General features: G+C 35.9%; 2 protein-coding genes across 3 annotated transcripts; both read left to right on the top strand.

Annotated features, from left to right (window-relative positions):
• The first annotated feature begins 882 nt into the window (after nt 1-882).
• On the top strand, nt 883-8520 carry LOC147398166 (5'-3' exonuclease family protein). The gene is made up of 12 exons (XM_086447317.1): nt 883-995; nt 1088-1124; nt 1206-1380; nt 1856-1934; nt 2601-2645; nt 2722-2871; nt 3006-3120; nt 4219-4319; nt 5018-5115; nt 5187-5279; nt 6611-6831; nt 7955-8520. Exons 1-12 carry the CDS (start codon nt 918-920, stop codon nt 8326-8328), a joined length of 1566 nt encoding a protein of 521 aa, XP_086303443.1. The 5' UTR covers nt 883-917; the 3' UTR covers nt 8329-8520.
• Nucleotides 8521-11953: 3433 nt separating this feature from the next.
• UBP23 (ubiquitin-specific protease 23) lies at nt 11954-22222 on the top strand. Of its 2 annotated transcripts, none has more exons than XM_086447316.1 (11): nt 11954-12351; nt 12792-12906; nt 14922-15032; nt 15542-15714; nt 15809-16135; nt 17025-17150; nt 17290-17910; nt 18801-18896; nt 18991-19669; nt 21017-21113; nt 21793-22222. In XM_086447316.1, the coding sequence occupies exons 1-11, from the start codon at nt 12061-12063 to the stop codon at nt 21950-21952; spliced, it is 2796 nt and encodes a 931-aa protein (XP_086303442.1). In that variant the 5' UTR covers nt 11954-12060; the 3' UTR covers nt 21953-22222. The 2 variants fall into 2 exon arrangements, with proteins under 2 accessions (XP_086303442.1, XP_086303441.1); XM_086447315.1 differs by having other exon boundaries at nt 17016-17150.
• The last annotated feature ends 2191 nt before the right edge of the window (nt 22223-24413 follow it).

Here is a 24413-nt window from a genome sequence, read left to right as displayed (position 1 = left end):
TGAATTTTTATATGGATTCATATTCGGATCTGAATTCGACTTGGATCATACTAGCTAAGATCATATCCGAACCATTTTACTTTTGTTAAACCCATATTCGGATACGATTTGATTGAAATAAACTATTTAAGATTATTTCAAATAAAATTGCTAAAATGTGACTAAATGGTGACTTGAACTCAAAACCCCTTCATTTTAAAAAGAAGCCTTGGCTACTACACCCAACCATTATTGATTAATAAAAGATGACTTCAAAAATACTACAACACAACTTGCAAAATAATATATCATTAAAATCTTGACGAATATAGGGATGGAACCGGATTTGACTCGGGTCAAGGGACATCAACTCATATCCGAACCATATTTTAATTTTAGATATACTTGATAAAATTAAATCGGCTAAATTCGGATTCAGATCACTCAGATTTCGAATAAAAATCTATACCATTTTAAGCCCTAACCAAAAGTTGTAAGTTCCCATTTGATATATATTTTTGTTTCAACTGAATTTGTTTGCTAATAGAATTTTTTGTTTTGTTTTGTTTGTAGGTGATGAGGATCCATATCGAAGATCAAGGAACTACCATCCACTTTGAGATATTGCTTTCTACATGGGTTGCATTGGGCTAAAAATTGAGAACGAGGGCATTTACGCCATTTTTCTTTACTTTACAAGATAAGACCAAGATCAAAGAGCATATCATCAGTTTGAGATCATAAAGGGGGCATCTCAAATATTCTGCAAAACATGAAGGGGTTTCTCTAAATATCCCTTTTTAATGTTTTTCCAACGTTCCCTCCTTTATTCTCCACTCCCGCCATTTTCTCCTCTCAAATTTGGTCTCCATTCATCCACGCAGAAAACGAAACAAAAAAAAAAAGCCCAAAAAGATCGATTGAATCAAAAAGGAAAAATGGGTATCCAAAATCTTCTCAGATTAATGAAACCCTTCATTGAATCTACCCACATAAAGAAATACTCTGGCAAACGCGTAACAAATCTTCTTCTAGAGCACAACCCATTTCGTTTTATTTTTCCCCAATTTTTTTAGCTGATTTTTGTTCATCATTTTATTTTAAACAGGTTGGGATTGACGCGTATTCATGGCTTCATAAAGGAGGTGAGATTTACTAACCAAATCCTATAAACTCTTTGGGTTTTGTTTGTTTGGAAATTTTAAGAAAGTTGGGGAAATTTGCAGCTTATTCATGTAGTTTGGAGTTATGTACGAACTCTGAAAGTGAGAAGAAATCACGTTATTTACAGTACTTTATGCACAGAATCAATCTTCTTCGCCATTACAAAATCATCCCAGTTGTTGTTTTTGATGGTGGGAACATCCCCTGCAAGTCTGCCACTGAACATGAACGCCACAGGCATATTGTTTTTTTACTCTCTTTCTCTCTCTCTCTCTCTCTCTCTCTCTCTAACACACACATGTATGGATTGAGTTTGCAACACCAACATTTTCTTATTACACATCAATCTATGAAATTAAATATGATGTTTGGGGGTGCAGATGACCATTCTATTTTTCTCTAATGTATGCACCCACTTCACATTTTCTTGTTCAATTAAGAAGTTCTGTGATTTGGGTTTGTACTCCCCTCCCCAAACACACACACACACACACACACACACACACACACACACACAATCTCTTCTAACTCTGTTCTCCTTTTGTTTTAGACCACTTTGTGTGTAGAATCCTTATTTGATGTGTTATTCATAATTGCATGAATTGGTGTGTTATAAAAAAAAGTTGGTGGCTCAATGTAAGCTATGAATTAAAATTTTGAAATATTTGTCAGGAAAATTATGTATTTTAAATGTATTAATTTGTTGTAATAGGAGAAGAGAAACTAATCTTTCTTTGGCAAGAGAAAAGCTCAACCAAGGTGAATTTAGCGCTGCTGTTGAGTTCTTCCAGGTATCTAATTTCTATTCCCAACTTATTGTATGGGTTTCTGCCAAACTATTTTGCTTTCATCAATGGAAAAAATGGAATAATTCATTTCCTATAAAGGATAATTGAGTGGATATTTATTTCACTTTACTTAATCCACAATTATATGCATTGAGACCTTTGTAAATTGCTCATTGTTGCTTTTAATTTTCTAACACTCAACCTGATTCACTAAGCAAAGATTTTCGGTCTATTTGGGCTTTAGCTTCTTGTTTTTTCGTTCCCAAGTGAAATTCTTCTCTTCGTGGATTGTTCTGCAAACCCTTTTATAAATTGGGTTGTTTTGCATTGAAGTGGATTGAAATGGTTTGAATATGTGTAACAAAGATTGATAACATCTCTACTTAGAAGGAACATTTTTGGTCCATTTATGCTTTAGTGAGAGAAGATTTGAAGACACTTGAATTAATAAAAGGACATGATTTTAGATAGAATCAAATGGAAGAAAAGATTTGTTTAGCTTACTCAAACATATTTCACTCCCCAAAATCCTTGCTATACTTTTGTAAATATAATCATAATTTTACATCTCCTTACAATCCATTTTTTGAGGTCTTATCTGGTTTAGGAGATTACAACTTCAAGCCATTTGATTATTAATCGACTCATTTTTTTCTCTTTTCTATGTAGAGAGCAGTGTCTATTACCCCATCTATGGCACACCAACTTATTCAGGTTTGCTTCCCTCAATACACATTATCTACTAATTGTTGTTTCTATTTCTATGAATCCTAAAGAGGTGAATTTTCAGATCTTGAGATCGGAAAATGTTGAATTCATTGTTGCCCCTTATGAGGCTGATGCACAGTTGGCGTACTTGTCAAGCCTTGAAGAAAAACAAGGTGGAATCTCTGCTGTGATTACAGAGGATAGTGATCTTTTGGTCTATGGTTGTCAAGCTGTAAGAAGTTCTATACACTTTGATATGCATAGTCAAGATAGATGGAGGTTTACTACATCTCCTTTGATGACTTTCTTTCCCAATTTGACATTGAAGTTGTAGTCTTTCTTTATTTGCATGTTCATTGCGAACAGATAATCTTTAAGATGGATCGATATGGTAATGGCGACGAGATTGTTCTAGAAAAAGTTTTTGACTCTGTGGCCGGTATGCCTTCCTTCAAGAATTTTGATAAAGAATTGTTCACAGGTAACTTCACTATTGCACTTTGGCCATCACAATTGTATTCAAAAGACCAACTTATTCATCCTTTGGTACTGTGGTTTATGGCTCCTTGACCTTTAGGATTCTACCCGTTGGTTTACTCCATGTGTCGCCATTACCAAAATGAAAATGAAGGATATATGCTTGTTAAATCATGATTTAATCATATGGTTATTCATGGAAAATGTGCTCAATATTAACTATTGAAACAAAAATTCTTTTTCTTTTTGCAAATACATAAGGACGAACTAGTGATACTTTGACACGTGGCATGAGCGCTAACTGTCAAGGTGTCCAAAAGTGTTTGGCATGGCAACCTCTAGAACTTCCAATATGGTGGCACTGTTGAGTGTATATTTTCCTCCACACTTGGGTATGTCATACCCCAGTTAAGCCTCGTGACCCTCTCATATTCATAGTCCCCCCCCCCTCTCTCTCTCTCTCTCTTTCTCTCTCTCTCTCTCTCCAATAGATCGGTCCTTTGGAGTAGTTGGTTGATTAAAATGGTATCAAAGTGCTAGATTCCTATAGGTCACGGGTTTGATTCTTTCCTCCCTTTTTGGTGAGTGGGAGTGTTGAGTGTATATTTTCCTCCTCTCTCAGTTGTGTCATACCCCAGTTAAGCCCGTGGCCCTCTTATATTCATAATTCTTTCCTTCTCCAACAGATCGGTTTTTTGGAGTAGTTGGTTAGTTAATAGGCACTATCGTACAAACATTAACTTTTGGTACAATAGATCCTCTTGGTAATAATCTAGTAATTTGTCGCAAATGAAAAAAACTTTGAGTTTGATAGTTACCCTGTTTACTAGAGTACATAATCCACTCTATGCCATTTTTTGAGAAAGTTAAGGGAAAATTGGTTGTACTGTATGCATGGCAAGTGTCTAAAAAGTGTCATGTCGTGCCATGAAGTGTTGTGTAATGTCGTGTCATGGCAAAAATTTGGAAATTGGATGGGCCAAGGAAACACTAGGAAGGGCCATTTCTCCTTCCATTTCTTGTTTTTTTTTTCACCCTTTTTGCTCAAATCTTTATTATTACTTGTGGTTACACTTATTCCCCTATAATAATATTTTCGCAGGCATGTGCGTTTTAGCTGGCTGTGATTTCCTTCCATCAGTCACAGGAATTGGGATTAGACGAGCTTATTCTTTGGTTTCTAAGTATAGGAACTTGGATCGGGTAAGCCTACACAATTTGGTTATTAGGTTATATAATATGGAACTAGTGGATTTGGCATTCTACTAAGTACACTTGTTATGAACTCCTATTAGTTCCGAGAGACGAATTAATGCTAGTGTACCATACTCCACATAAGTATTTTAGAACATTTTCCCATTCATTTATAACATTAATAAAACACATGGCTTTAGATCAATTGAAGGGAAGCAAATGATTCGTTCGGCCAACCCTGGACTTTGGGACTCAGTCCTCAGCTTTTTAAAACTTCAAGAATCACAAGTCTCAAAACTCAAACCTTTTCCTATGGATGGATTACACCTGCTTGTTTGTAATCATCAATATCAACGTTTAAAATCCTGTTTTGAGTTAATATTACGGTCAGGACAAAAAAAATAAATGAAATGGTCTTGTCCTAGGATGTTTCCATTTTTTACGATTGAAAAGAAGAGTCGCCAGAGGTTTTTCAAACTAGAGGGTTTTAAATGTTCTGTTTTGAGGTTTTCATTTTTTATAGTTTTTCCAATTGTGTCGATAAGTTGTACACAAGTGAAAATGCAACTTGTTATAAAGGACTAATGTTTATTATTTTTCCTTTACATTGTGTATGGTATTAAATTTCGACATTTTTCCACGAAACATTTTCATTTCCATTTTTACTCGAAAAAATTTAAATGATAATCTTTGTAGTGAATATGCAGGTTTTATCAGTTTTGAGACTTGAAAAAGGCAATCAAATGCCCGAAGATTATGTAAAGTCTTTCAAAGAAGCAATTGCAGTCTTTCACCATGCGACAATGTAAGCAAATCTTTCATCTTAGCAACTCAACCCTCAATTTAATTATATTCTAATTTTACTCTTCTATGTAGATTTGATGCTGCCACTAAAACTACCAAACCCATGAAACCTCTGCCAGAAGTGCTTCTGCATTCTCTAGATGGGGACTTGGATTTCTTGGGATCGTATCCTTTCCTTAGAAGACTATTTCTAAATTTAGAAACATTAATTCATCTACTTTCATGCGGAAAAAAAAAAAAAAAAACTTTTTAGATCATAAACATAGATTAGCTCTGTTTTGTTTAGGTAAGGCACCATTCTTTGTGATGATGATGAACCCTTAAGGGTTTTGACTTTTGGTGAAGCATACAGATAAATACCATGTTTTTCAAACTGTGGATGCACCCTTTGACTGTGGTCTTCCAATAGAAACTAATAGAAAATGACCGAAATGCCATTGTTTTCAACCTCATGCCAAAATCCCATTGTCCTCAACTCTAGGGTAAGTTTTTTAATTTGCTCAACTTCTTCAACCTCTTGCTAAAACCCATTATCTTCCTCCCCCAAAAGCCCTATCTTGTTAATGAGTTTGAAGAACTCTCTTAAGGTTTAAGATTAGAGGTAAAATGTTGTTACCCTACAGGTTAAAAGACAATGGGTTTTTGAGAAAAATCAAGAGTTTTGGCTATGTCACCAATCTCTAATTTTTACCAAAACACATAAGGGTACCTTAAAATTACCCATGGTTTGTTTGCATTCATTGTAAGAGCAAAGTTCCTCTAAATACATAGACAACCTGTACTTATACCAGATAATCAATTTATGATAGAAAGCATGCAATTTAGTAATACCAAATCTTGATGCTTTTCGAAGATCATGGATGGTAATCTATGCCTTGCAAGAGTTCTAATAAGTGCTCACATTTTCAATAGGAAGGCCACCATCACATTGTTATGCTGTTCTCTCGCTTTTGTTCTAGTTAGAAGAAACATTCCAGTTGGGTCTAAGAGTGAGAGGAAGACCCAAAAGAACTTTTGATAGAGAGAGTGAAAAATATGAATTCACCATAGTAACCAAATTCCCATTCGCCAATAAAGGGGGGGGGGGTTACATTTCGGTTTAATTCAAATAAATCTGGGAAAATTTTGGAGATTATACAAATGTTGTTCTTGGGTTTCTTCCCAAAAATTCATCAACTTCAACCACCCTAAAAACCCTATCTTCTTCTTAAGATTTGAAGGTTGAAGAAAATAAATTCTTGAGGTTGAAGAGGGTATCCCGATTTATCTGCAAATTGATGATTGATTCATCGATTTAATTGGTTGGTCCCTTATTAGGGGAATTTTTCAAATTTTGTTATCGTGGGACTCATTCTCAATAACAGAAGTCTTGGCTTTGGATATAGTGGGATGAAGGAACAAGATTCGTTTAGTCGTCCCAAAATATTTGGGATAAAGCTTTGTTGTTGTTGTTGTTGATGATTCCCTTTTCCTTAACCAATCATAAATAAACTTAGAGAAATCCCTCCCTCCATAGCAACTGCCATTGCTGAAGGTCGCTTGGATCCGATTACAATGGAAGCCTTTGATCACTTTCCCAACGTCCCAAGTCATCTGATGCCGAACATCATTCAAACTTCTGATCAATTCTTGAGTGCTAAAGTCCAGGTGGTATCTACAGAAGAGAACTGTTTCACTGCATTTTCTTTCAGCAAGAGCAAAGAGGAAAAGATTACAGGCAAGATTGTTTACTACTATCTGTCACTTTCTATTACAAGAGCTCTTTCAAAGTAAAGTTATGAAACACTCACAGATGACTCAAATCAATCTTTGACTGTTATTTTTAGTGATAATTTTCAGATACCCATCCTCTTTGGGAATACACATTAGAGAGATTCCCCAAGTTTTCAAACTGATGGCATACCCCATTGAGTCCAGTCTTCCAAGAGATACTGTTAAAAATGACTGAAATGCCATTGTCTGAAACCTCTTGCCAAAAACCATTGATTCCATCCCTAAGAAAATGCATCTTAAGATTTTGGATGATTTAGACATACCTCTCCACTTTTTTCTAAATATTTGAGATACCCCTTGTGTTTTCAAACTGATGACACATACCTTGACCTCGATCTTCAATCGAAGACTAATAGAAAATGCCCTTGTCTTCACCCTCAAGTAAAAACCCTTGATTTTTCTTCAAAAATTTATCATTTTTAAGTTCTTAAACCTCTAGAGTTAATTATTTTTAATCTATTCAACTTTGTCTTTGACCCATCATCTTCAACCTCTTGAAGAAAACCCTTGATTTTTCTACCCAAAAAATCCATTGTCTCTTATGTTGAAGATAAGGGAAAAATAATTTACCCTAAAGATTGAAAATGATTGGTTTTGGACAGAAAAAGCAAGGGTATTTGGATAGAGGTTAAAGACTAGGGCATTTTTGTTAGTGTAGACCTAGGTCAATGGGTGTATGTCATTAGTTCAACATCATGAATATCTCAAATGCCAGCAAAATATGACGAGGTATGTCTCATTTTCACAAAAACCAACATGGGTGGCTCAAAATTACATTTATTTTTAATGTTAAAATGTTCCTCTCTGCAACCGTATCTTTTTTTTTTTGGAACTGTGGTATCTGAGCCTCTTAGAGCACTTGACTAATCCTTGGTGCACGTGTAGTCCCCTCTGCCGCATTGCAGAACTAGTTCAAGGGATCTTCTTTGAGGATTTTGTTTTAGATTGAATCCTCTTTTATCATAATTGAGTGGGTTCCTCCGTTGCCTGTTTTACTTGTTCTGATTCTCCTTTTTATTTTTCTTAGAAAAAAGACTCATTCTTACAAATGTTACGATCATGGACAGTTAAGGAACAAAAGCCAACTTTGGATGAGAGGAAGTACTTGAATGAAGCTGTTGCACTCCAGAAGTTAATTGTCCCTCCTGAACTCCACCATAAATCCGATGAAATAAAAGAAATAAGAGACATCCCTGACAACAATCCATTCAAGAAAAGAAAACGCGACGATGTTCAATTGGATCAGAGGCACAGCAGTCCCGACGAAGCTTCTACAGTGATTGATAATGAAAACTCATTGACAATGGTAGAGTCTCAAGAGAGTGTAAATTCCAAACCTACTAAGAAAATTGCTGTTGGTAAACTGAAACAGAAAAATGAGGCGAAATCAAAGAGTAAGAATATCAAAAGCAGCATTCTTAATTTCTTTGCTCGCTTGTAATTCTTTCATGATTATAACTTATCCATACCAGATTTTTTTTTCCATTTGAATTTGCAATTATAAAACACCAGAGAATGGAAATGCTCATTAAAGATTGAGTTTAAGTTGCACCATTTAGCACTTTTATTTGTTTTATTTTTCTTTATTTTGGCTAAATGTTGTTGTATAAGATCTTACTTACATGTAATTGAAGTTTTATTGAAATGGTGACATGAAAATGCTAAGGTTCCTATATCAGCCTAAAGTTGCCTCACTTGATGCTCCCCTTGGAGTATTTATAGCCTTAAGGGTGATTGTAGTGTCATGCCATAGGTCTTTGTTGCATTGTCCCAGTCTAGCAGCCATTCAACAAGCGTGAAACCCTCTTGAATGTTGTCAAGAAGCTGACAACATTGGCTTTTCTATCGTCTTTTGGTTACCATTTTTGACATTGCTCTTGTGTTGACATTGTTGGGTGCCACCTGCGGTCCGTCTACACTTGTCTTTGACAAGTCAGTATCCTAGTGAGCATATGAGACTTCTGTTTATATTTCTAGGTGGCAAATGTGTTCATTTTTAGACATTTTGATACTCTTTCATTTAATTTAAGATTCGTCTTTTTTATCTTGAAAATTTAGTCCCACATTACCTAAGAAAAGAAGTGTTTGCAAGATTATATTTAGATTGCCCTTCACTTTCTTTAGTTGTTTAATAAAGTGCTGAACGACAGTGGTAGGCAAATGAGGCCATCCTGTTTGCATGCGTCCTTGGGCTCTTACAAAGTACACTTTGTACTCCATTCGTGCAAATCGTCACAAGAAGCTTGAGATCTTTGTTATTTGCTATTTGTTGGATCAGATACCTAAACCGTGGTATAGTGGGCCTACATGGGTATCAGCAAACGATGCCTAAGGCAAGTATGTGGGTTTGTAGAGGTGAACCATGACGAGTGGGGACCTAGGCATGAGTACAGATTAGCCATTTGATCAAGTTGACTGTTGTTACAAAGATAGATTTCTATATATCCAACTTTGAGCATTTATGGTGATTTTTTGTGTGGATCTTGCACAATAGTGTGAGTTCAATTGATTGTTTGATTTACGACCTGACTTCATAGTACACTGAAGTCGAATTTATCGGTGACCCATGTTATATTAAGGACTTAAGACAACAATGTTCATCCCACCTCAAAGCAATTATCGGATAATTATTTTTTCTATTTATTTCTTACAAGTTCAAGTTTTTTTGTTTTTTGAGCATCCCATAAACAATGCCTAAGACAATGATAGCCATGGTAGGTATTCATAGAGAGGAATGTGGTGGTGATGGAAGTTGGTGTTGAAACAAAAGAGGATGATTACGGAGTCATCGAATTGGAGTGAATCAATTTATGAGGATTTGTTGTCAAAATCAAATTTTTGTCCCAAAATTTTGACCTACATCAGTAGTCGTTGTTTAGATCCAAACAAATGCAATATTTGCGATGATTCACGTTTAAACTTCCATCATCTATAAGGGTGGCAGTGGATTAAGCCTTAAAAGGGAGATTATAATGAAGCTGAAAACCTAAGCTAAACCTATGCCACATTTGTTCCTTCTAGACTGAACCGCAAATTGGTATGAAGCAAACAAATTTGTGTTATAGTTTATCTTGGTTTAGTAGAATTTAGTGAACCTGTACTAGCCAATTTGTGAACCCAATCATTCTGGTTCGTTGAATTTTGTCATTGGGTTCGACAAATCAAAAAGTGAAAGAAAAAAGAGAGGAACCAATCGCCGGAGAAGGATTACTTCCACGTATGTATACCAATGGAATGAAAATTAAACCCAAGACTAGGTTGCCGTGGCAAGTAATAAGGTATCGAAAGAACATAAATTTTTCTGGATTCGTTGTGTATATTCACATAGATCTCTTCTCTATTTATAGATTGATGTAGAACAATATAGAAGGTTTTTTTAACCTTTTCAATAAGTAACGCTCTACATTAGTGCGGCCAAGAAAGGATTTAGAAACGTCGTCAAACAGCTATAAATCTTAATGTATTCTCTATTGTCACCCATTAGAGATATACACACTGTAAATGGCATTTATAGCCATATATTCTAACATTCTCCCACTTGGCTTTAAAAGACATTTACACAAACTTTACCAAAGTCCCATTCCAGAAACTTGTTTATCAAACATTTCCTTTCCCAATGGTTTGGTAAAGGGATCCGCAAGCATTTCGGATGATGGGATCTTGAGGAGTGCAATTTCTTCTTTTTCAACCACATCTCTAACATAATGATTTTTAATTTCAATATGCTTCAACTTAGAATGAAATTTTGGATCTTTCAAAATATCAATGGTGGCTTGATTATCGGAGAATAATTTTGTGGGCCCATTGGATTTTACCAACTTTAATTCTTCAATGAAGTGTTTTTACCAAATGGCCTCTTGAGCAGCACTGAAGCAAGCTATATACTCTGCTTCCATGGTAGACATAGATATGGAGGTTTGTTTCTTTCTGCTCCATGATACAACACCTCCCTGAAAGGTAAACACATAACCGGATGTTGATTTTCTTTTGTCCATGTCATCACCCAAATCAGCATCTGCAAATCCTTGTAATTCAAGGTCATTGCCTTGATAACATAAGGAATAAAGAATTTTGGATAGAAAAATGAAAGGTTTTTTAAATTGTTGAGATGATGTTAAAAAATGAAAACAATGGATTGAAAGATCAATCTGCCATAGAGTTTGAGGAGCTTGAAGTTTCAGATTGTTTGGAAGAGATTGAAGATGAGGGTGTTCAAGTCATTTTCCTATTGACTATAAGAGAAGACTAAGATGCCCTTAGGTCTTGAGTTTGATACCGAGTATGATCATTAATTCCTCAAGGGCCACCCGCGAGGGCATACCCTCACTTACCTGGTGCATGTGATGTGTGGGCCTTATGACTATTCCTTAGACAAGACCATGGTCTATGGATTGGGCAAAGCCCAGATACAGGTCTGGTCTGCTGTCTATAAGGATACCCGATTATCAAAAAAGAGAAGACTCAGGTCAAGGGGCATTGCTTCATTTTGGAAATAGGCTTATCTCTCGAGGTTTAAAAGTTGAAGTAGATAGAAGACGAAGGTAAAAGAAAGAGAGAAAAAATTACTCTAATAGAATAGTCACAAAATTCTCCAAACAAGGTACTAGCCAATCAAATTGATGAATCCAAAAATTAGTCCATGATTTATTGATTAATTGTCAAATTTGATAATATTTTTAGCTTTTACCATCAAAAAATTATTTTCTTCAATATTCAAATCTCAAGAACGTTTTCAGGGATGTAAAAGATTATGAGTTTTGGTAAGAAATTCAAAAACATCATTTATATATTCCTCGAAATTCTCTCAATTTTTTTAGGAAACTTTCTTCAATTAATTGAATTAAACCCTTACTGAATCTGAACTTAGTTATAATGTCCCAGAGGTTAACGGCAACTGGTTTTGGGGAGAACTTTTGAAGAAGATGAGGGCATTTAAGTCATTGGAATTGTCTATTGAAGTAGACTAAGGTCAAGGCGCATTCAATAAATTTTAAAATACCAAGGGGTATCTCAAATATTCACGAAACCTAGAGGGGTATATTTATTTCTAAATCACCCAAATCTCAGCCAGTAGGGTTTATCTTCCTTGCGTGCCAAAGCTCAAGAAACCTTTGATGTTGCGGCGCACACAGTCGAGCCTTCATCTCTACATCGATAGATTTTGTAGATTTTAATGGCGAACACGTTGATCTGCTCCACAGAAACAACAAAATCCGAAGATGGTTCATCTCTATTTCAGAGGAGAATCGAGTTTCATCCCGCGAGAAAATCTTTCACAGCTTTCAGTATTGGTGGTAGTTCAGATTTTCATCTAGAGACTTTGAACCCTAGTTCAGATTCTTCTCATAGATCTGCTTCTAACTCATGTTCTTCGGCATTAGCTGTGAAGAAATCGGAGTCTGGAGATATTTTTGAACATGGGTTCGACCCAGATTTCAGTTTTAAAACTACGTTTAAGAGAATTGTAAGATGGGTTTCTTCAATTTGATTTTTATTCTACTGGGTTTCGCTTATTTTGGTTCTTAGATTAGATTTCTGTTTTGGGATTAAAAACAAAAAAGTTTTTTTCCCTGAATAAAATCACTTATTAAGACAGGTTCTGTGGTCAATTGAACAAAACCCTTATTACACATAATAGAGGATCTCTATATTTATTTTTCTTTACCTGATTTTGTTCCAGTCATTCAGTTTTTTCAAATTTTTAATTTTTTAGTTTTGTTAGGCGAAAATTGATTTGGGTTCATAGTATTTCACACACTTAGAAGATCTCTATTTTGTCTTTTTGCTAATCTAATTGTGGTTCCAGTTATTCAGTTATTCAATTTTGTCTATAGTTTTTTAAGGTGGAAATTGATTTGGGTTCAGAGAATTCTGAGTGTACTGATGAATTTGAATGATTTACAGGGTGCTGGTTTGGAAAATCTGGGGAATACTTGTTTCCTTAATTCGGTTTTGCAATGTCTGACTTACACGGAGCCTTTCGCTGCATATCTGCAGAGTGGGAAGCATAAATCTTCTTGTGAGTGCTTATGACATTTTCTTTGATCTTGGGTGTAGATGTGGATGATTGACAGTTTTTAGTTTCTTGCTATATGTGTGATAAAGTAGGAAAACTTCTCCACACTTTTCTTTGTGCTGGAACTCTGTAGGATGTGAGATGTGTTCTGGAAGAGCTAATTGTCTCCATGTATTGTATTTTTCATTAGGGCCTAATTATTATTATTATTATTTTTTTGATAAGCATAATTTTATTAAGAAGAGAAATGATACAAAGACAGCAAAGGCGGTGGAGATGAACGACCACAAAACAAACAAACAAACAAACAAACTATTACATAAAGAGTCCCATTTAAAAACAAAATCTTCAAAGAATACACCTTTAAAATCAGGCCACATCTTACACCAAAAGAATAAGAGTCCTAAAATGTTGAGAATGAGCTCCTGGATATATGTCTCCAAGCCGTTGAATATTCTCCTGTTTTTCTCTAACTATAGCCCTCAAGTAATGGCAAAAGGAAGAATTGATCAAAGAATTTTCATTCTCCCCATGAACATAGATAAATTCCAACTTTGGAAGAGAGAGAGAGTCAAGCAAGGAGTACCCAAGAAATCTTGAAAAGGCCAAAGAAATGGGACCACACAAGATAAGAAGCTTTACAATGAATTAAAATGTGGTCCACTGATTCACCATTCAAATTGCAAAGAAAGCAAAAGTTTGGAGTCACAAAACCTTTTCGAATTAAGATATTCAAGAGTATGTAATTTCCCGAGCATGACTAACCAAACAAAAAAAGTGCACCTTTTGAGGGGACCTTCGAACCCCAAATTAATGTTGTGGGGAAATGATTGAAAGAAATATGTGAAGTGTGCAACCCGGAAGCAAAAGACTTAACCATGAATATATTACTTCTTGTGCGAGTCCACTACCTTCTATCGTCGTCCACAAATATCTATTGAGCTTGATTAAGGTGAGTCGTCAAGTTTGCCAAAGGAAGTCTCTAACCATTTTCTCCAATCTTTCTTCCACACCCCTAGGAATGGTGAATAAAGATAGATGATAAACCGCGATGCTTGCGAAGGTGCTATTGATTAAAGTAAGCTTGCCTCCCTTAGATAGATATCATGTTTTCCAAGAACTTGGCCTCCTATTCATGCTTCTGGCATGGAATCCCAAATGGATTTGCATCTATACTCAGCTCCTAAGGGAACCCCTAAGCAGGAAGTTGGGAGAGATTCCCTTTGGCATTCAAACATCGCTGCCCATCTAAAAACTTCCATATCACAGTCAATCCCAAACATTTTGCTTTTCCTTAAATTAATCCTCGACCCCGACACTGCCTCAAAACAACACAAAACACCCCTCAAGTACATTGGCAAAATTAAGGAACAACACATTCGAGCCTTATGTATGACCCTCACTCGTTGCCGCACCCCCAATCAGCAAGAGGTTACTAAGAAAAAAAATGAACCCAACTTGGCAACCTATTACTAATTGGGTCTGAATGGATTTGATAAGAAACTATCGAATGGGCCATTATATATTTTTTAAAGAGGGGTGCATTATGAGAGCATGTGGGGGGCAAGGATTGTCCGTCTTTATGTATATTTTTTTGCTAAGCCAGTTGTTATATATATGTATGTATCTTAGTTGCAAAAGGTGCCACTTAGCTAAATGGTAAAGGCTTGAGGAGAGTTGATCCCATAACATAGGTTCAAATCCCGTTGAACCCATCTTCACCTCCATTAACCAATAATCCCTTGCTTGCTTAGCAAAAAAAAAGTATCTCAGTTGCAACGTTACTCTTTTTTTTCTCTTTCCCAGCATAAATAATGGTCTAGTACAAAAATGATTTTGTAGGGAATTATTTCCAATAGATTTGTCATCTTGATTCGAATTTTGGTTCTCTTTTACTGCTATATTTTCTTTTTGATAGATAAAGAGAATTATATTAAGGGGAAAAGGTTGGTGTGTGTTGCTAGGTTAACAGCAATTACACTTTGGTTCTTATTGCAATTTTCTATCAATTTGTGTAGGCCACACTGCTGGATTTTGTGCTATGTGTGCCATCCAGAATCATGTTAGCCGTGCTCTGCAATCTACCGGAAGAATATTAGCACCCAAAGATCTTGTTATGAACTTGCGCTGTATCCTTGATGATGTTTTATGGTGATCAACTTTTTGATGTTCAGGTCAAATCATCCTTGTAATGAATTGTTTAAAAAATGGTGAAAGTTATTGAAAGAGAATATCGTTTTTTATTCTCTTTTTTTAGTTTAGGCCAAAGAGAAATCTAATGACAGAAGAATTAGAAATTGGGTTTTGACCCACGTTCAAAATATGTTGGCAATGAAACCCATGACTCTTTCTTGAGGCCTACTAGTTTCCTTCCATGATGAGTGGGCTGATACAATTTAGAGATACCAATTGAGCTTCCCTACCTTCACTACACGGTAATCTTTCTCAAAAAAAAAAAAAAAAAAAACAAAATCGGGTTATGTAGTATTTCCTAGAAGGTCTGTGTTACCAAATGTCAACTGAACTTCTATTGAAGTCAGGCTTGACTGAAGGTTCCTGCAGTACTTTACATTCATATGGTGATATTTGTATGTGGACTCTGGTACCTAGATATTGTGTTTCTTGACCTCATGATCAGGCATATCTAGAAACTTCCGCAATGCTAGACAGGAGGACGCACACGAGTATATGGTTAACTTGCTGGAATCAATGCACCGATGTTGCTTACCTTCAGGGGTGCCAAGTGAATCTCCTAGTGCCTATGAGAAAAGCTTGGTCCACAAGATATTTGGTGGCCGTCTCAGGAGTCAGGTAACCCCCCATCCTCCCCCCTCCAAAAAAAAAAAAAAAATCCAATGAAATGGGATTAAAATCTGAGGCTACAGACGTTCTTGACTGGTGTCAGGTGAAATGCACGCAGTGTTTGCACTGCTCGAATACATTCGATCCATTCTTAGATTTAAGTCTTGAAATAGCCAGGGCTGACTCGTTGCGCAAGGCACTTTCACATTTCACTGCCGTGGAGCAATTAGATGGAGGGGAGAGGCACTACCAGTGTCAATGTTGCAAGCAGAAGGTTAAGGCACTCAAACAGCTCACAGTACACAAGGCTCCTTATGTCCTAACCATCCATCTGAAGCGATTTGGTTCACATGTTCCTGCACAGAAGATTGACAAGAAAGTAGAGTTTGGTCCTACTTTGGACTTGAAACCCTTCATCAGCGATTCCTATGTAAGTATATATCTACTTTGTATATGGTTATAGAAGGATTCACTGTTCACTGTTCACTAGTTCTTACTTCTTACTCTTAGTTGGTATCCTCTATTGCGTTCTTGTAAATGATGCAAATAAGAGTTGATTGATGCAATAGAGAAGCTGATTGTTTGGGGTATCTCCTTAGCCAATTTTTGCTATCTTTGTAAATCAAGTGGGGAAACCGCTGCTCATATTCTATTTATTGTCCTTTTTTTTAGAGAGGTTTGGTCTTATTTCCTTACCTTATTCCAAACGTCTTGGTCTTTGTCATCCTCGCTTCTGGCCTTGTTCCATAGTTGGCACCTGAATGATATTTCTCTCAAGAAAAGAATCCTATGGTTTTTGAACCTGTTTGCGGTTTGTTGGGGAATCTGGTTGGAACAGAAGTATACTATCTTCAATGGGATGGAATGTACCTTACAAGAAGTTCTCTCATCCATTGTGGGCCTTTTAAATCGGATTCCCTGTGTGTTTCATGAGGCTTTAGTAGTCTCTTTGTCTTAGCTTGTTTTTTGGTTTTGTTTTTGTCTCTTTAGTCCTTTTTTCTTTTGTAATTTGGCATGTGGCTGCCTTGGCCACTCATCCACTTTCTCTCAAATAAATTTGCATTTTACCTATAAAAACAGTATTGGGTTGATGGGATTAGACCCATAGATCAGTTGGTTTGACATATTGCAAAACAACTTAAGAGGTCGTGGGTTCAAGTCCAATTTACCCATCCAAAAAAAATGACAATATTGGGTTGAGTGATTTCTCTGGTGGTCCCATCTAATGAGGGATTCCTAATCTCTACATTAGCACCATGTATACTGCAATGCGGTTTGATTTATTCATTTTCTCTATTAATTGTCTGAAGACTTTTCAGGAAGGAGATCTGAAGTACACCCTTTATGGGGTTCTAGTTCATGCGGGTTGGAGCACTCATTCAGGCCATTATTACTGCTTTGTCCGCACATCAAGTGGAATGTGGCACTCTCTTGATGACAACCGGGTATTAAAATATAACTTATTTCTTCCACGAGTATTTATAATTTTCTTGACGGCTCATAACCAAATGTTGTCACCTTCATTGTTTTTACTCAACTGATACTTTTCTTCATGAGTTGATCATCCTGGATGGAAACTTGTAGGTTGTCCAAGTTAGTGAGAAAACTGTGTTGCAGCAGAAGGCCTACATGCTGTTCTATGTGCGAGATAGGAGAAATATTATTCCAAGGAAACCAATTGATGTCTCTCGCAAAGAAAACATGGTACTGAGTGGGATGGAAAAGAAAGAATATTCGGTTTCTGTTGTCAGTCAGAAAGAAACAATTACAAATGGCTCATTTGCATCTTTTGGTGCAACTAAAATAGATGCATTACATAGCGATTCATCAAAGGGGCCCCAGTTGAAGGAAATCTCTGTTCTGAAAGCTAAGGGCCCGGTTATGGCTCAAGGTGCATCCCTGTTGAAGAAGAACCCTGTATTGGAAACCTCATCAACTGAGCCAGTGAAGGGGCCTTCTGTTCTTCACTCCATTAATGGTCAGTTCGTGGCAGAAGGCTTGCCACAATCAGCTCCATCATCGGTTAAGGACGGTGGTTCTACTTCTCATCCCATTGTTGCTTCGGTTGATGCCAAAATAAATCCTGGAAATGTGCATAATGGATCTAAGAAGGATTTGAGTGTCCCAGTTACTTCATTGCCTGATTGTGGTGCGTCCCAAATTGACGGCCCTGACAAACTAGTCATGGACAAGGCCACCCATGAGGTAGTTAACTATTTTCTTCCCATTTTTTTGGGACAATGATAGCGGAGACCTATTTTTAAAAAAATATTTATCAATAAGTCCCATGACAAGGAATTCAGACTAACTAGGACACATTTTATAATACATTGCCCTTTCAAGACATGTTGAAGTTTTTTTTATTTTATTTACAAAATACCTGAATTACACCTAAAACAATCTTTCCAACTTTAAAAAAACTGTTCTCCCACAAAAAAAAAAGTCTCGTTTAAACCATCTTTCACACGTTTTATGAAATGTGCCTCCACTTTTTAATATTTGAAACACTCCCAATATTTAAGACTGATGACAATAGCCTTGACCTTGGTCTTCTCTTATGAATTAATGAATGATATTTTAGATGACCAAAAGACCCCTGATTTTTCTTTTCAGAACTAATCCTCTTCAATCTCTTGATGTTATCGATGACAATGATCATTATTCATCATCACCACCATCATCATCTAAAGGGGCCGAAGATGATTAGTTTTGGGAAGAAAAAAATAAGGGTTTTTTAGTCATCTACATTAATCTATAAGAGAATACCAAGGTCAAGGAGCATGGCAACAATTTTTAAATGTAGGTTCTTTTCAAAACATGGAGGGCCACCTCTTAAGTAAATGATGGTTGCTTCCAAACATTATTCGGAAGGGTAATTTAGGTATTTTGAAAAGAAATGTTTCAAAAGATCCTTCTCAGACTAATATTTAATAAAGTGCGTCCTCGGTAGTCCGAATCCTTTGTTAGAGGACTTTTTGGTACATTTTTTTGAAAAACAACCCTCTACAGTCATTTTTGCTTCCTCTTTTTTTTAAAGCTGTTGGTCATTTGGACTATGTTTCTATTTCATTCGTGATCCCCTTTTATGTGTCCAGATTGGTGGTATTGTGAATGAGAGGGTGCTGAACGAAGCACCACACAAAAGTGTCAATGATCTAAAAACAAAACAATCAAATGCCGAAAACAAACAGGTAGGTGGTTGTTTCCTTTTTGGAACCTTTTTTTTTACATCTTGTTCAATTGGCAGATTGGACTTCCGAGATTGAGTTTTGTTTGCGTTTTCAGAATGTAGGTATCTCAAATCATATGGACCCAATTGAACAGCCGGTCCCGAAGGCAGAAGAGAGTGGTAGGACATTAAAGGAAGTTGGGTTGGTAGAAATATCAAACCAATCAAGCATGATTAGTGCATGTGTTCCGAAGGAATCTCTTGATCACCATCACCACCGAAAAGTGCTGAAGCCTAAGAAGAAGGTCATGAAGTCTCGTGTTGCAAGCATGCATCTTGGCTCAAAGCTACTGTTCAGGGCATCCTTAAGTTTGTGCAAGAAAAAGAAACACAAAAAGAATAAACATCGAAATTTAGTTCATTTGGAGGAAGATCCCATCTCAAGAGGTCTGGGGCCATCTACGTCAGATAAAACCCAGATGGTTGATTCAACCGACTCTCAAAGACAGCACAGAAAATCAAGTCGAAAGAAAGGAAATTCTTGCAGCGGTGCAAAGGATGTAAGACACTCCAGTGTCAATTCTACGATGGATGTCACAGATGGAGATTTTAGGGAGAGAATTGTTCAGAACGGTGTTGTGGTTGCAGCCAATGAAGCACTACAGAAGAGCTCTAGCTTGTCCTCTTCTGCAAAACAACAGGACACTAGAGAAGTTGATAGTTCACGAGATAAGAAGGAAGAGTTATTTCAGTATGGTTTGAGTATTCTTACAAGAGGTTTAGAGGAGACCATCGGTGAGTATATCCTTCTGCTATTCTTTTCTTGCATAAAAAATTTAAATTTTATACTTCATATTTTTCATCATCATCAAAGCCTTATCTATTAATATGTTGGGTATTGTTTTCTTTTTGAACTGTCAAAATTATGGTGAATGGTCTCACAAATTAAAAATTGTAGGGTTTGAATCATCCAATTAGAGTAGGGCCTAAAATGGGTTGGACCCCGGCTGGATCTGAGTATATCCATATTCAGTTCCGATTTTATGTTTTTCTGGATCTGAATCCGAATGCGACTCAGATCCCTACTAGATAAAACTTTATTCGAATCATTTTGCTTTCACTTAATCTGGATCCGACCCAAATTGCTTGATTCAGTCAGGTCGGGTTGGATGATTCCGTACCATTCGATTTTTTCTGCTATATTTCTTTCTAATTGTTATACTATTCTATTTACCATTATAATTCTTTTTATTTTATAGGAATTTTATGTTGTATTAAAGTAGTATAAAAGGATATTTTGAAAAACCTAAAAATATAATTTTCAAAGCAATATATCATTCGGATCTAGGCAGATATATAAATCCATATCCTACCTGGCAGGGGTGGAGCCAGGATTTTCTTTTAGTAGGGGCAAACTTATAGTTAAGTGGAGGGGGAGGGGGCAAAAATTGGAGGGAGATGAGGGAGTGGGGGCAACAGGGTCAAATGGGGCATATCAGTAGTTCAAAATACAGGGGTATCTCGAATTTAAGCATAAATTCAAGACTATCTAAAATGCCACAAAAAGTTGAGTGGGGCAGTTGCCCCCAATGTCTCCTTACTAGCTCCGCCCCTACTACCCCGATGTCAAGGGATGTCCAACCATATTCGACCCATTTTTTTTTTGATAAATATAAATATATTCATAGAAAGAAGAAAAGGAGGCTGAGATAGCCCCCATACATCAGAAACAGAAATACAACAAACAAAGAGAAAGGGAGCAAATATACACTCCCGTCGGGGAGCTAATAGTCACAAATTGTATCCCAGTTGAAAACAAAATCTTGGACCCATTTTTTCAGATCTACACCAAGGGTCCATACCTGTTAAATTTGGATATCAAGTCACTAGGATGTCAGATAGAATCCAACCCATTTATGCCCTAAATTAGAGTGTTCTTGTACTTAGAGATGTCCCAGGTTGGATCCATCAAAGAGTGGGCCCCAACCATTGTATGTGTTTTATCATATATACAGTGGCTGATACTGAGGTGGTTATTGTAGGCACTCCTCTATATAGTTTTTGATATGTTATTGTTGTTATTTATGCCAATTGACTTAGTTCAGTTGCATTTTGTTTTCGGTTCTTGTGCTTTGATTGCAGTTGCTCGCTGGGATGGGATAGAATCGGGTCCATCTCAAATTCTAGGACCAAACAATGCAGCAGAGTGCATTAGCATTGGTTATGTTCCAGATGAATGGTGAGTTGCTTCATACACATAGTTACATTATCTTGGGACAGTATACCTTATTTTCTGAAGCAAATATCAAATATTATTATGGTTCCGTTGACTTCCCTGCATTTTCCCAAATGTTTAAAACAACACCTAACTTATCCTAAACTTTGAACAACTTTATTGAATGCGTAAATTGGTCATTTTTTAATAGAGTTGCTATTGGTACCCCATCTTTTTTTACTTATTACACCCCAATTAAAAATAAAGAAAATGAGTGAATGGTTGAGAACAAGTAAAGTTGGTGTGCCAATAGAAGTTCTCTCATTTTTTTTTGCTGGATTTTCTATTTTTTGGTTTAGGGTTTTATATGCACCCAATCATAATTGTAAACAACTACTGAAATAATTTGAATGAGTATTATAATGTTGAGCCAAACCTTTGTGATGTTTGAATATTGGGTTTTAATCTTTAATTGGAGTGATACATAATTTAAGAAATTGGGGTGCCAATAGCGTCTCTCTTTTTCAAATGTTGGTAAGTTGGTTTGAAGTGCAGCCTGCGGCTGTATGAAGAATGTGAAGTTCACATTCCTCAATCTAAAAAAAAAGTTTATTTTTTTTACCAACTTTGTTAAAATTTGATTAAAGTTTGACAAATATCCTCATTTGCTTTCTACTTACCTTAAGTGATTGAACTTTTGTAGGGACGAAGAATATGATCGTGGGAAGAGAAAAAAGGTAAGGAACTCTTTGAACACTTTTGGGGGACCAAATCCTTTTCAAGAATTCGCTGCCATGAAGACAAAATTGAAGAAGTCAAAGTTTGGAAAGACCAGCTCTGGAAACCAACCGCTAAGGATATGATTAAGATGAAGAGATTGTGTGCAAGAGAGAGAGAGAGAGAGAGAGAGCATCCCGTTATATGTATTTTGGTATTTGTCACAACTATTGCTTGTGTTGTGGCACTTGTAGTGGGTCCAATACCTCGATAATAACTAATCACGAGATTTGTTTTTTTCAACTTCAATTTTTGGGAGAGAAGAGAAACTTGTGGACAAGTATTCCACCATATTTGTTGGGGGTTTGATGCGCGATAAAACTTATTTATGTAAAAGTTGAAAGATTTTTCTCTGATTTTGGCCTCTTTTCTTATAAGCTATGGTACGCGTGAGTAGTTTTGCAATGTGTCAAACCAAGTGAGCTATGGGTCTAAAGCTCAACTTGGGATGTTGGCTTTAGAAACAAAAGTATCTTGTATAGGTTTTCTTTGCCAAGAATTTTATGAGTCATTGATTTATCTCACCTCTATGAACTTCATAGAGCTATCTATATATGGTCTCAAGCAAGCCCCACGTATTGATTTTATTCAAGCGAACTCGTTCTAAAACACTCTAATTCAGCAAATCAACAAATTAATAAACATACCATCATTGTCAACCTTCAATCTTCTTCCAAAAATTCTGTCATTCTTTTATTTAAACAATTTTTGGGTGAAGTTTTGACTTATTACCCTTCAAATCCAATTTTCTTAAACCTTAAAATCTTAAGGACAACAAAGGGATTTTAGGACTGTCCCTCCAACCCCATGTATAATTCTGAAACTTCATGTTATAATGAATGGTGACGACTCTAAAACCCAGTGGTCTGGATTCTCAAAATCGATGTGGTTACACTTGATTCATTTTGTGTACAAGTGATGCAACCAAATCTCTGTTTAAGACTACAATGGATTTGTTACAAGAGATTGAAAAAAAACAAAAAAACAGAATCATGTTTGACCAGCAAGGTGATTGTAACTGAGAGATTGAATTCCTTTAATTGTGGGATTTTAAAATTGGAAGAATGGGTAATGGGTGGCTCTATTTGACACACACCAAAATGGCTCATTGTACGTACTTACTCGTGATACCCACCTAAAAGACAAAATGTCTAATTGCACACATCTAATTCAGTTTTTGTCTAATTCTCATTACACCCACCCATGCAAAAAAAAAAGAAGAAGGTTTTAATAGTGATTCTTTTCATCTTCCTTTTAATTAAATGAAAAAATATAAAAGAAATAAGATTATTTGATGAAAAAAACCTAAAACCAAAAATTCTCACAAAACTCAAAAGAGATGAATACGAAGCCAGAGAGAGGGAGAGGAAGAAAAAGTAGGTTTTTTGTTCGATAGGTTGTGGTGGGTGCATTAAGTAAACACAAAAGGGTAAAAAGATAATTGGACTTTTTTTTTTTAACATAAAAAAATCTCTTAAAATAAATACAATTAGCCATTTTGGTGTGTGCAAAATAGAGGTGCCTATGGGTAATTCTTACACCCTCTTCAAAAGGAAAGGCCACATTTGGATGGTCGGCAAGACTTAACATCGGGACATAGTTCGATGATGATGTTAACAAAGGACTTTTCTATCCTCTCGCCCATAATTTTTAGCCGTTGAAAGCCTAACGTATTCTTTTAAGTAGTTAAAACTGTGTTTTAAAAGCCGGAGTGAACCGGTTCAATTCCAATATTTTATAAAGAACCGTCAAACTTTTTAGAACCAATGGTTCAACTGTACGAACCATGGCTTCTCATGAACCCATTCTTGAAATCTAAAATATTATTATTTAATATGATTTTTTTTTTTCGAAAATTTTGTAGATCCAAAGAAAATAGAAAGTTTACTAAAAAAAAAAATCTTTAACCCTTTTTGTTTTTTCATCTATTCGTGAAACAGTCCAAATTTTTTTTTTTCTATTTCTAATTTTTATATATTAAAATTAAAAATTAATAAATACAACTTGGTCCAACCATACTGAAACTCATTCAAACTCCGGTCCAACCATTTGAACAAATTTTTGGTTTAATTATCAGTCCGGTTTTCAAAACAATGACTCAAAATCAATTAAGGCTGAGGTTGGCCCCAAATTTTATTTTTTTTAATAGAGTAATTCTTGTTGCACCCACCATTTAACATAAGTGCACCTTTATTATAGTTCACCTTAATAACTTATAACAATTTAATAAAATACCTTACCTAACAAATTCATTCATGTTTTTTCTCATCTTCTTTCTCTCTCATTGTTCTTTCTCTCTTCTTTAATCTTGGAAGCTTTAGATAGGAGGAATTGATCAAAGATGAGAGACTCTATACCAAGTTTTAAAACAATGATGAATTCTTATAATGTTTTAATTTTAGAACAATTGTAAACCCTTATTTTTTTCCTCACAGATTTTTATTAAAAATAAGGAATATTGGAGAATATAAATTAGAGTCAGTGCTGGAATGACCTCAAGATTGTACCTCATATTGCTCATCCTGACGTTAAAGTGTGTAGGAATCA

The sequence above is a fragment of the Akebia trifoliata genome, chromosome 7 (assembly GCF_017979445.1).
Source record: "Akebia trifoliata isolate Shusen 1 chromosome 7, ASM1797944v1, whole genome shotgun sequence".
NCBI classification, from domain to species: Eukaryota; Viridiplantae; Streptophyta; class Magnoliopsida; order Ranunculales; family Lardizabalaceae; genus Akebia; species Akebia trifoliata.
Note: the sequence above shows the minus strand (reverse complement) of the source record. Positions and strands in the feature narration are given on the sequence as shown.